Source organism: Sesamum indicum, linkage group LG11 (genome assembly GCF_000512975.1).
Source record: "Sesamum indicum cultivar Zhongzhi No. 13 linkage group LG11, S_indicum_v1.0, whole genome shotgun sequence".
NCBI lineage: Eukaryota > Viridiplantae > Streptophyta > Magnoliopsida > Lamiales > Pedaliaceae > Sesamum > Sesamum indicum.
Genome location: NC_026155.1, coordinates 1481337 through 1494580, shown reverse-complemented (window position 1 = coordinate 1494580; position 13244 = coordinate 1481337). Strand labels below are relative to the sequence as shown.

The window sequence follows — 13244 nt, the reverse complement described above, 5'->3', positions numbered from 1 at the left end:
TTATGTATATCAAAAATTAACTCGAACCTATTTAAAATAAATATTGATGTCCTTTAAAATTATTGGGCCAATCCCATAAGCTAGGCATACTAACTCAGCCGACTAAGAGCCCAACTAGCTCATCATCAATAGGATGGATAAAAATCCACTAGTAGGATGGATAAAAGCCCATCAGCAGGGAAGAAAGGCCCATAGGCTTACTTGTTACTTTACTAAACTGGTAGGGCAAGAAATAAGCTTATTTCAGTTGGACACGTCATCATACAGTTGGGAGGACACATCATGTAACTTGCCAACACATTTGTACACGTCTCCAACTGTTCGATTTTTAGGCAGATTTGGCAAAATTTAGTCCAACTTATGTATCTTAGTCAATATTTATCCAAAATACCAACGGTTTGTTTCGGATGTCAAAGAGCTTTTTAATGGTGTACGGAACTTAGCAATTGACCTTGTATTCAACTCTGTACAAGCCAGTAAATAAAGGTCTTGTGCAGGCTTCTGGTAACATAACACTTATTCTCAAACTCTCACTTTCTTGCACTATTCTCTCTCGAGTTTCAGGATATTTCAAGCTTATATTTTGCAACATAAGAATATTCACCATTTTTAAACATGTTTCACCATATTCTCATTTTATTTCAAGTTTTCCTTTTATTTCTCCTTTCATCCGTTATTAACTTAAATATCAGAGTGTTAACCTCTGTTTTGCAGGGCTAGTCCTCTGATAATTTTAGAATTTTCTTGAAGATCATTCGATTATCTGGTTAAATTTTTGGTACGCATCATTGGCGCTGTCTGTGGGAACACTTGAGCTTTGGTGTGAGAAATGATAAATTCCAAAAATGAAGGTGACCATGAATCTTATGAGGGAGACTCTTCTTTCCACCTGCTATTCTACCTACAGACCCCACTGTGGGAGATGCTAACGTTCCGATCTAGATCCAGCACCAAGAGCTAATACTCCAGTCCCAGCTCCAACTCCTAACCAAACAGTTAGATTTGTTGCTCTGAACTTGCTGTTCTGTGAGCAACTGCGACAATTCATCATGGAAACCATCAACCCAACTCTCCGTGGTTCTCAAGCTAGCGAAGCAGGGACCTCTTCCCAACTGGAGAGAGGACAGACGCCAGGAAGTCAAGGTATGGACTAGTAGATTTTTGCTGGACGCCAGCAAGGTCGATCCACCCCTGCTGGTTTTGTAAGCAAGGAGGCAGCTGGGTACCAGCCCCCTGGCATTTGGCAATCACTAAAGAAAGAGATGGTGGAACTTTGCCAACAAGTGACGAAAGAGACCATGCCTATTGAGCGTGGTATTCCCTTCAACGAACACATCATGGTGAAAGAACTCCTTGCTCAATTTTGAGCACCATCGCACCTACCTGCTTATAATGGTACTACTGATCCATTCGAGCATATCCATAAGTTTGAAAGCGCAACCTTGCTGCACAGGTATACTGATGGCAGGAGGCTTTCTCAACCGTGGAACGCTTATAACCTTAGAAAGTTCTTTTTTTTCCCCCCCTAAAATCCCTACTCTCTACTAACGACTTGTTATCGTTGTAATCAAGCATTATCTCACATCAATAAATGCAATTCTTGTTTTCCATCTTACGTTACTCACAAGATTAGTTTTCAACTTGTAGTTGACTCTAAATAAGCCATCATCAGCTGGAGCATATTTTTACATAAGTCGTTCCTAGTTGGCATACGCACTTACATAAGCTGCCCCCAGCTGACGCCCGCTCCTAATAAGTCGCCACCAACTGGCGCATCCTCCTAATAGGCCCCCTAGTGGAAGGGAGTGATGATGCCCCCTAAAATTATTGGTTAAACTCACAAGTTACGCATACTAGCCCAGCTGACTAAGAGCCTAGCCAGCTCATTAGTAGTACCCCTCGAATTTTTTGTTTCATTTTTGTAGAAGATTGCTCCCGTCCTTCATATTTTATTTTTAATTGCAACTTGGTCATCACACATAAATTTTAAAAAAATATAATTATTTTAATAAAAATAATTTATTATTGAATAATTATTTACATGTGTGTGCATAATTAATTTGGTCAGTTGCACTCAAATCTGTGCGTATAATTAATTTTAATAATTTTTAAAATAATTCTTAATTTAAAATGTGTGTATATATATTGATTGGAGAAATAAAATATAAAAAGAAATAGAAAAAAGTTATGAGAAATTATTAAAAAAAAAGAAGAGAAATAAAAATTGAGAAGAGAGAAAAATGAGAATTTATATATATATATATATATATATATAGAAATAGAAGTTGAGAAGAGAGAAAAATGAGAATTTATATATATATATATATATATATATAGAAAGAGAGGGAAGGAAATTCATAAAATAATTAAAAAAAATAAAAATGACGGACAATAAAAATTGAGGACACTAAATGGTGTTCGCCGATTATATAAAATCGAGTACCTTGTGGCACGTTCTACATGTGTGCATAGTTCTTTAATATTATTTAAAATATAATAATTATTATTTAATAAATATATACAAAAAAATAGTAATTAATATTAGATTATGAAAAATTGGTGACAAAAAAAATGCATTAAAATAATGATAAAAAAAATAACTATCAAATGATGGTGAGGAAGTCCAAAGTTAGATATAGATAATAACTTGATTAAATGTCATATTAATGTAATTGTTGTGAATTTAATAATCTTTCAAATCAAAGAATATTTGAATAAATAAGGGGTTTTTTTACCTTATTTTTCAATATCTTAGCTCACATATTTATTTTCTTATATCTGTTCTAATTATAGAACTTTGTTGTTTAAATATTTTTTTTATTTGAAATCCAATAAACTCATTAAATTCATAATAATTATGTTAGTCATTTAATCCAATCGTTATCTAAATAACTGCATTGTTGCAATTAAAGCGGTTATATTTTTCTAATTAATGTGATTTTTAGCACAGTATGAAAAATTATTCATTGAAAGGACTCATTTGAACTGAATTAAAAATACAGAATTATTTTGAAGTTAAAATTAAGGAAAAATCGCATTTTTTCGTACTGTATTTTGGGATTTTTTCACTATTGATCTAATTGGTTACAAAATTTTCAATTTTGGTCCCATAACTTTTGAAAAATAGCAGTTTTGGTCCAAAACACCTTTCCGTTTTTCGTGTATTTCGGATCAAATGTGCTACTTTTAGTAGTTATGGGATCAAAAAATAGCTTAAAAAAAAATTATATTGTACTAGTTATTGCAGGTCAAATATTTTTCTTTTATCAAGCTACCCTTATGCATTTTTGCACGAAATTCTATGAGAAGGTATATCTTCACCCTTATAAGAATATTTTGGTAAAAAAAAAAATATTTGACTCGTAATAAATAAACAATAAGTCAATCAATAATAAAATATAAATTTTAATTCAATATTCTTTTTTGTTGATATTAACGAATTTTATAAATATTGACTAATAGGATGTGTTAGATAAAAAATAATTATATGAATTTACGTGTAATTATATCAAATTTAAAGATATTGCAGTGTAATTATCCCATTAATTTACTCTTATTTTTATATTGCCAAATTCCTTTAATTTTAGTTTTCCCATTTTCTACTCTTTCCATTTAAAGAAAAATCTTTGACTTTTTCTTAAAGGACATATTTAGCTGATCAGAGAGTTTGGTTTTGCGTACACCCGCACACCACACACAGCACACAACACCACCAGAGCAACACTGAAGCGGGAGAGAAGCAGAATTAGGAAACTCGAAGAACGAAAAGCCCTAGTCAGTACTAGGTCGGTTTTGGCTGAGAGAATGGCAGCGGAAGGCGACGCCGTGGGACCGGTGATTGAGGAGGACGATATCTCCGTCGACGTTGGAGAGAAAGGCCGGCACCGCCCAGTTATGGTTGTCGAGCACCTCGACATTGAGGCGTACGCGGCGCTGTATACTGGACGCACGAAGATCAGCCGCCTCCTCTTCATTGCTGAGAACTGCGGCGTCGCTTCGATGGAGTTGGAGGCTTTGCGGATGGCGTATGACGAGATTAGGAAGGGCGAGGATACGCAGCTTTTTCGGGAGGTTGTGGCGAAGATTGATGGCAGATTGGGGCCGGATTATGGGAGTGATAACGCTTGGGCGGATGATGTGGACCGACGGGCTGAGTTGAGGAAGGAGAAGCTCGAGAATGAGCTCAATGCTTCCATGGTAGAGTGACTAGTTTGGAAACTGTAGATAGCACACTGATAGCTCTGTCACTTTCTCCTTTACATGTTGGTTATTTGTTGTTAATGTGACTCTATGTTATTTGTTTTGGTCCTGGATCGGGTATTTCACAATCACGACATATATTTGCTGCTTGCCTTTCGACCGAAATACTGTGTGGTAATCAATATATCCTAGAGTTGTTTCAGTTCGTGAAATTGTTGTTCACCGATTCAGCTGACTCAGTTGGCGCTTATACCTTCTCTTTCTTGTGAATATCAGTATGCAATGGCTAAAGCTTTGTGATCGCTCAGGCACTGATGAATCTCGGTTTTGTCAATTTGCCTGCCAAAACTGATGATATTTCTTGTTTTTTATGCCACATGTTCTGTGCATTATGAATTTACTTTCTCAAAATCTCCATGTTAATTCATTAACACATATGTCCATTATCAAAGTCTCGCATTTTCCTGTAGTTCTTGTTCAAGTTTATTCATGTTATATGTATCTTTTGGAACGTCTTTTGCATGCTTTGCTTTTTAGCAGATCATTGTTTTTCTGCTTATTACTTTGTAACTTCACTCTCTCGTCTTGCAGACAAATTTAATCAAAGAGAGCATTCGGATGGGATACAATGATTTTGGAGATTTTTACTATGCACATGGTCAGCTTGAAGAAGCATTTAAAAGTTACATCCGTACTCATGAGTATTGTACTACATCAGCACATATCGTTCACATGTGTCTGAATGCAATATTGGTTAGCATTGAGATGGGTCACTTCTTCAATATTTCAAGCTATTTTTGTATGGCATGGCAAAATCAGGATCGCTTCAGACCCGATTCTGTTACAATTTCAAAACTACATTGTGCTGCTGGGTTGGCTGCTATGATGGGCGAAAAGTATAAGTTTGCTGCTCGAGAGGTATGCCAGTAAAATGTTCTTTTCATCCTGTGCCGTAAGAGAGTATTAAAGAGTTGATATTTTATTCCCTTGTAGATAATACCCCCAATTGATTTTTGGGTCACAGAGGCACCAATGCAAGGGTGGAATGAACTAGGATGTTCCCCATTTTCTACTCTAATGTGTTCGTATTTTGTTTCGTTGGTTTTCTTTTCGGTTGGACATTTGGATACTACTGGTTGAGGTTGCAAAACTAATTTCTATATTAAGGAGAAAATGTTATTGACATACAAATGATAGAAGTGAGATTTATCTCTAATCCTAGAAGATATGTCAATTGCTAAACTGAAGGTCTTTTCCAATTAAAGAACCTAATGATAAATATTCTGAACAAGAAAAAGTAGTACTGATTTGAATAGGCTATATGTGAGGGCAAATCATGATATGCGTTTGGTTGTGTTTAATATATTTCTCTAACATTGCTAAGAGTACTTGCAGTTCGTGGATACTGGAATGTTAATACAGAACAGCTACACAGAAGTAATCGCACTGCAAGATGTTGCAACTTATGGTGGTCTATGTGCACTTGCAACTTTTAATCGGGCAGAACTGAAGGCAATATACCATGCTTTGCTTGTTTTTCTTGAAGTAGATTACAATGAGTTTGATGATTTGCAATTTCCTTACCACTTAAACTGTTTATGTTTTGCAGAGATATGTCATTGACAACATTAATTTCAGGAATTGCTTGGAATTGGTACCTGAAATAAGGGAGCTCATTAATGATTTCTATAGCGGGTAACTCAAAGCGACACCTAGATAATCACTGTTAGAGGAGGAATCAGAGCCACACTATTTTGGCTAACTTGATGCAGTATTTCACTACAAGAACTTCATCATGGAATAAAAACCATTAAGAAAGGGTATAGTATCTACTAGAATCTTAAGTTCCTTGTTTGACTTCAGCACATACTCTTATTTTGCAGCCGCTATGTTTCCTGTATGGAGTATCTCGAAAATCCAAAGGCAAACTTGTTGCTTGACATCCATTTACATGATCATCTGAAGACTCTATACGAGCGAATACGTAACAAGGCTCTCACCCACTACGTACTCCCATTTGTTTCTGTTGATCTACACATGATGGCGAATGCCTTCAAGACAAGCGTTACAGACCTTGAAAAAGAACTTGAAGCACTGATTCCTAACAACCAAATAAAGGTAATCAAGGCCAATCGTTGCGTTTCCGGATAAATATAGAAAACGTCTAGATATAGTTGACAATTTTCATGATTGCAACTTGCACTTTTTCGTGCAGGCTCGAATCGACTCCCATAATAAAATTCTTTATGCACGGCATGCAGATCAGAGGAACAGCACATTCCAGCGTGTCTTGCAGACTGCGAGTGAATTTGATAGGGAAGTGAGAACCATGATTTTGAGGGCAAATCTTATCAAACATGAACATAACCTTCGGAAGCATTGAAATGTACAGTTGCAAAGTTATATACACATCAGATTCATTCTGATATGGATTTGAAAAGTCGATTTTGGGAAGTTCTGCATACAGTCAGAGTTTAGAAACTTGTATTGCTGATATGGCTTGAAAGGATGCTTACATCTTTTGAAACGAGAAGTTTGAGTCTATTTGGCTATTCAAGGCAGTCCTAGTTTGGTCGAGGGGATCACAGGCTCTGGAATCTTTGTCTGTCATTAAGATTGAAATATTGTTCTTTGTTCATAGCCAGATTTTATAAAAGCCTAGTAAGAAGCTATGTTGATAGCACCCTTCGGGGGCTACCTGATATTTGCTGCCATTTTCAGTATTCTACAACTTCAACATGAATTTATCACACCTCACATTTTCAGATTCAATTCTTGTATTGGGATGGCGATTTCTGTTCTATCACAAAGCCATGCAGGCGTGTGACACGTAGGATCATAAGCTGAGTCATTAGCCATGCTGGCATATGGAAGCTGACCACGTAGGAAGGAGAGGGATCATCTTCCATGTAACACCAGCTGTGGGTCAGCTGCTAGAGCGTAGGACACGTCACCAACACATAGCTGTGGTATGTGAGCCATCCACTGGCCACATGCACGTAGGAACGAGAAGATCAGCCATCCAAACAAGTTACTTGCCACATAGGAGATAGAATGAGTCATTGGACATGCAGATAACATATATGTCACATACTTATTATCATAAAGTGACAACTATCATGCGCGTCATATAGCATATAAGAACCATAGCTGGGTCGTTAGTAGTGCTAGGAAGCCACATCACAAGGTCAAGACATGTGATTTTCCACGTTGGATCGTGCATGTCTTTTGACGTGTTAGCAATTGGTCGTTGACCACACTCATGGAGAAACTTATAACTTGATTGGTTTTATTTTCAAAATTTAATTTTTAATTTTATATTATTTAATATTTTGGAAGCTTGTTTATTTAGTACAATCCCATTGAAAATGTTCATTTTTAATGGAAGTTTGCTGAGCTGGATGCCTTGTAGGATACACATAGGTCGACCGGGTACAAGTGACTTGGGCACGTGGTTGTGAGTATGAGTGATTGACCACATAGGAGAGAGGCGATGAGATACCATTGACGTGGAGCTTAGTCGCTATTCCAGAATCGAATCGACCAAGGATGAATGTGTACATTACGCAGAACTTATGCCCCTGCCTTGTATTATCACTTCCTGCCCAACGTCGCAGTCTACAAGAAAGGTGAAAAATAATATAGTATCAGCTCTTGAATCGTAAAGCACACTCCTCACACTTCAGATCTTCAAGCAAAACACACACACACATAGATACATTACGCCTATACGTACCCCTCTGTGTATGTATACGTACAATAAGATCTTGAGTTTCTGGGCTCCCTCCATTTCAAATGAGACAAATGGGCCTTTTCAATCTTGCATCTTCCAAGCAGCGGAACGCCCGGAAATGGCGTCTATTGGACATTATCACCGCCGCCTTCTTCTTAGCAGTTCTTGTCCTCTTTCTTCTAGTATTCACCCCATTAGGCGACGCGTTTGCCGCATCCGGGAGGAAGACGGCGCTGCAATCCCCTGTTTTGGATCCCCGCAACCGTGCGAAGTTGCTGGCGCTACTGGAGCTTGGGCGACAAGGGGTGACCATCGACGCTTGCCCTGCCGACATGGTGGATCACATGCCTTGTGAGGATCCCAGAATTAATAGTCAGCTTAGCAGGGAGATGAATTATTATAGGGAGAGGCATTGTCCCAAGGCGGAGGAGACGCCGCTTTGTTTGATCCCTCCGCCGCAGGGGTATCGGGTTCCGGTCCAGTGGCCTGAGAGTTTGCACAAGGTGAAGTCCTTATTTGGTTTATCAGTTTATTGATTCCGGATGTTATACAAAAAGATAATTTTATTTTACTTCTTGTTTGATTTTCTTGATTTTTAGTACAATGCTGTCTTTCGGCTGTATGCATTAGCTTTTTAGATGTTTCTTTAGCTTGTTTAGTATGTGGGAGAAAACAAGCAAATGATTTTGTTTACTCTGTTGAATGGTGACCTGTATCTCTTGAGCTTGAAATTAGCTTCTTGGATGAAAATGTTGAATTAGTCTTCTGCAATAGAGCTTCGTGTTCAAATTTGTGCAAGGAATTGTTAGAGTGGTTGATTAGTTTAACTCGTTAAATTTACTCTTAGTACTATAATTGACAACTGGTTTAGGTGTTAAAAGTTTAATCTTGCATTGTTGCTGAGTTTGATACCTTGTTAGTATCATTGCTACTTCATGTTACTCATGTGATAAATTCTGTACATGTGTATATTGCTTCAGAAGTTGAACTTTCTCTCTTTAAATTATATGCTAGTAGAGTGCTACACATGTTTCTTGTAGATGACCTTGATTGGCTTTCCATCATATAGTATGCCTTTTTATGGTGTTGATGTTTCACATCTGTTTTCTTCAATCCATCGTATTGACATCAAGTGCACTTTACTTGATCAAGAACAAGTGCATTCAAATCCTTAGGTTGTGCAATGATATGCAATTTTCTTCATCAGTAATTAGCAGACATCAATTCTTAACTTCTTTTTCTCATTTGTACTTTTTTGTTCTCGTTTCTGCAAAAGCATGCAGTGGAACGAATTTAGAGTGGTTAGAATAGTTCCTTTTCTTTGTGGATATGAAATGGAATTACAAAAATTCACTGTTGCAGCAATTGAGTTTATGAACCCCTTTTCTAAGATTGGAGTCTGAGATCAGGCAGTTAGAAAGTAATTCTAAGGAGCATTTGCTTATGTGCAAACAATAACATTCTGAAAACCAATCAGAAGAGTCTATTTCTTTGATAGATAGGAGGATATTCTAGGTATGTAGAAATGTATAATATCCTAGAAGACTGTGTAAGAGATACTGTGCCATGGCTGCTGCTCTCATTTGATATGCCAAAGCACACTAAGGTGCATTACTACTTCTGCACATATTGGGAATCTTTTGCCTATTATACTCAGTTTGCATGATGCAGTTTAATGCTTACAATTTGGCTTGTACGCTTGTCTTTGACTTGTCTAATTTATCTTAAACACGTTTAAATGCAGATATGGCATGATAACATGCCTTACAATAAAATTGCTGACAGGAAAGGCCACCAGGGGTGGATGAAAAGAGAAGGTTCGTATTTCATATTTCCAGGTGGTGGCACAATGTTTCCAGAGGGAGCTGTACAGTATATTGAAAAACTTAAACAGTATATCCCTATTGCTAGTGGAGCTTTGAGAACAGCTCTTGATATGGGATGCGGGGTAGGAACTTCTATCCTATTTCCTTGACCTTGCTGATTAATGTAGCTTCATGAAATCTGAGTGATCATTCCTACGTAGGTTGCTAGTTTTGGTGGATACATGCTTGCGCAAGGCATTTTGACTCTTTCTTTTGCTCCAAGAGATTCACACAAAGCGCAAATACAGTTTGCTTTGGAGAGAGGAGTACCAGCATTTGTTGCCATGCTTGGCACGCGTAGACTTCCATTTCCTGGATTCTCTTTTGATCTGGTGCACTGTTCTCGATGTTTGATTCCTTTCACTGCCTATAGTGAGTTCCTTTTTGTGATTTACTACTATCTAATTTGTGATTTCTTTAGTATACCACATCTGTTCGTAATGCAGAAGGCTTGTCACTTTGCAGATGCAACATATTTCCTTGAAGTAGATCGGTTACTTCGCCCAGGAGGCTACCTAGTCATCTCTGGACCACCTGTACAGTGGCCTAAACAAGAAAGGGAATGGGCTGATTTACAGGGAGTAGCGAGATCATTATGTTATCAGCTCATTGTTGTGGATGGGAACACAGTCATCTGGAAAAAGCCTAATGGGGATTCATGTCTTCCAAATCAAAATGAATTTGGGCTTCACTTATGCGATGAATCTGATGAGCCACGTCCTGCATGGTAATGACACGCATGTTGGTCGTGCGGTTTCTTTATTGTTTTATTTTCCTCAAAATCATCATGATTGTCAGATCAACTCTTGAACCTCAATTATTTTTTTTTCCATTAGCATGTAAAGACTAGTGATGTAAACTTACTGCAAAGACAGATTTTTGTGGACTCAACTGTATGAGTTTGCAGGTATGTCAACTTGACGAACTGTGTGAGCAGGACTCCTGCCGAGGGAGAATATGCTGTGGGGACAATTCCAAATTGGCCAGAGAGATTGCAAAAAGCTCCTTCAAGAGCCAGTATGATGGAAAATGGAACCGATGTTTTTGAAGTTGACAATCAGAGATGGACAAGGAGGATTGCTTACTACAAGAATACATTAAAGATTAAATTGGGAACACCATTAATACGAAACATCATGGACATGAATGCATTCTTTGGCGGTTTTGCAGCAGCAATAGCATCTGATCCAGTTTGGGTGATGAATGTTGTTCCCTCCAGCAAGACTTTAACTCTTGATGTAATTTATGACCGAGGACTTATAGGAGTTTACCATGATTGGTGAGTGGAAGTTTCGCTGCTTCTGTAGTTTATAAATTACCCATGTTATACATCTCAAATTCTGATGTTAGGTACTCTAACTGTTAAACGTGGATGATGCTCACAGGTGTGAACCTTTCTCGACCTATCCTCGAACTTATGATCTAATTCATGTGGATGATATAGAGTCTCTTTTGAAGGATCCTAGTTCTGGGATGAACAGGTATGTTAGTTTCTCTCTGCTGTTTTGTTATTCATCGAACTTATGACTGCCCGAGTTCTCTTTTCCTGTGAAATTTTCACCTCTTTTTTCTTCATCCCCCTCAATATTGATAAAATGTTTTGTTTCCTGATTAGTCTATATGGGATCTTTCGGTCTGAACTTCGCACATAAAATGTTTGGTATACTAGTTAGTCCCCATAATCCAACAAGAATTACATAAATTAGCTCAAATATGGTCGAGACAATTTTACAAAGTAGCTTTCAGTGTTTAAATTATCAATCGGGTGGTCAAAGTTCAATCTAAAAGTTATTAGGGTTGTTGCAATGTTCAAATATCGATAATTTTGATTCTTTCCTCCTATATGCTTATATCGGTTGTCTGTACTGTTTGCCCAATGGTTGGAGTTTGAGATACAAAGGTTCTCGGCCTTCTGCACAAGTCTAAACAAAATTTCCCGTTAGTTTCTCTCGTCAAATTTCTTAATGAAAGTTGCATTCTTATCCAATCGAATCTGTTCATCTTAACATATTATCGTAAATATGAGATTCTACAACATACACCTCATGAAAAGCAATCACAAAGACCCTTTATTCATTCTCCATTTATAAGTTAAACGACAACTTCATACCATTTTGACCAACTGGACACGGTTTCAGGTGTAATCTTGTAGATTTGATGGTGGAAATTGATAGAATGTTGCGCCCGAAAGGCACAGTTATCATTCGTGATTCACCTGAAGCGATCGAGAAACTCGGTCACATTTCTCATGCGTTGAGATGGACGACTTCAGTACATGAGAAAGAGCCCAGATCACATGGAAGGGAGAGAGTTCTTGTAGCAACAAAGAGCTTATGGAAGCTTTCTGCATCCCACTGACAACCCTTAAAGTGTCCGTCCGTTGAAATATAGGTATTCTTCTGTATACCTTGTCTTTCACTGAGATAATTATGTTAGCAGTCCCTGAGGTTTAAGTATTGAAATTTCTCAATTTTGAAAAATTACACTGCACCATCTATAAACCATACTTTTTACATATCCGACTCGTCTTTGGAAAGCAGATGGTCTGAGGGATCCGTAATATAAAAGATCGACTCATGGGTTGCTTTTGTAAATTTTCAAAACCAGCAGCTTCCTCGTAATTTATCCAAATCTAGAGAGTGTTTATGTAATTATCTCATTTCGCTCCCGCTGCTCCGTTGAGGATGTAATCAAAAGATTGTAGGTTTGGTAGAACCAAGAAAACTGTAAAAAGCAAGCGAAACATGACTGCCATCGAATGTCTAGTTTTTGGTCAGTTTGTAATGGTAACACCATTCCTGAACTTGGATTTTATAAAATTAGACAGGTACTACTGCTTCATGATCTAACTTTAAGGTCCTTATGGTCGCATAAAGATTATGCATGGCCGACTGTCGATTTGGCTGCTATTCAACTAATTATATGACGATTGTAATTTTCATTTCTTACGTTATTGGTTTTCATTTTAAGTTTTCCTTTAAATTATAAATTCAAATTATATGATAAAATATAATATATTTATCGTGTGATTTCATCAATGTGGCCGAATAAAAACAACAAAAAAATAGAATTGATTAATATTCATGGATCCAAGTAGAAGTTGTGGTGAACAAAAAGGAGACATGAATCAAAAGGTGTTAATAGAACAATTTTGAATTCAGTGCCTGGTAGAAGATAAATGTGTTGCAGGACAAAAGGTAAATGGTTGATGGTGAAAATTTCTGTAACTATCAACTTTTGTCAGAGTTTCTTGCCCCAGAATTCAGGCTATCTATGGGATAGATTTTTTAGATGTTTTTTAGCTTTTTAACCTGTTTTTTGCAATCAGATGTAAATAAAACTTTACACCATTTGATTGAGGAATAAAAGGCAACCCATTTTCATGTGTCTTAAATATATATATATATATATATTGATATAACTATAAACATCTCATTATTTGAAAA

General features: G+C 37.1%; 2 protein-coding genes across 4 annotated transcripts; both read left to right on the top strand.

The window, feature by feature from the left end:
* On the top strand, positions 3662-6948 carry LOC105173191 (COP9 signalosome complex subunit 1). Of its 2 annotated transcripts, none has more exons than XM_011094868.2 (6): positions 3662-4197; positions 4792-5118; positions 5596-5712; positions 5810-5895; positions 6084-6318; positions 6416-6948. In XM_011094868.2, the coding sequence occupies exons 1-6, from the start codon at positions 3805-3807 to the stop codon at positions 6581-6583; spliced, it is 1326 nt and encodes a 441-aa protein (XP_011093170.1). In that variant the 5' UTR covers positions 3662-3804; the 3' UTR covers positions 6584-6948. The 2 variants fall into 2 exon arrangements, with proteins under 2 accessions (XP_011093170.1, XP_011093171.1); XM_011094869.2 differs by having other exon boundaries at positions 6462-6606.
* On the top strand, positions 7746-12647 carry LOC105173190 (probable methyltransferase PMT13). Of its 2 annotated transcripts, XM_011094867.2 has the most exons (8): positions 7746-8436; positions 9678-9881; positions 9960-10170; positions 10264-10525; positions 10706-11077; positions 11184-11279; positions 11937-12189; positions 12339-12647. In XM_011094867.2, the coding sequence occupies exons 1-7, from the start codon at positions 7996-7998 to the stop codon at positions 12154-12156; spliced, it is 1806 nt and encodes a 601-aa protein (XP_011093169.1). In that variant the 5' UTR covers positions 7746-7995; the 3' UTR covers positions 12157-12189; positions 12339-12647. The 2 variants fall into 2 exon arrangements, with proteins under 2 accessions (XP_011093169.1, XP_011093168.1); XM_011094866.2 differs by having other exon boundaries at positions 7747-8436; positions 11937-12647.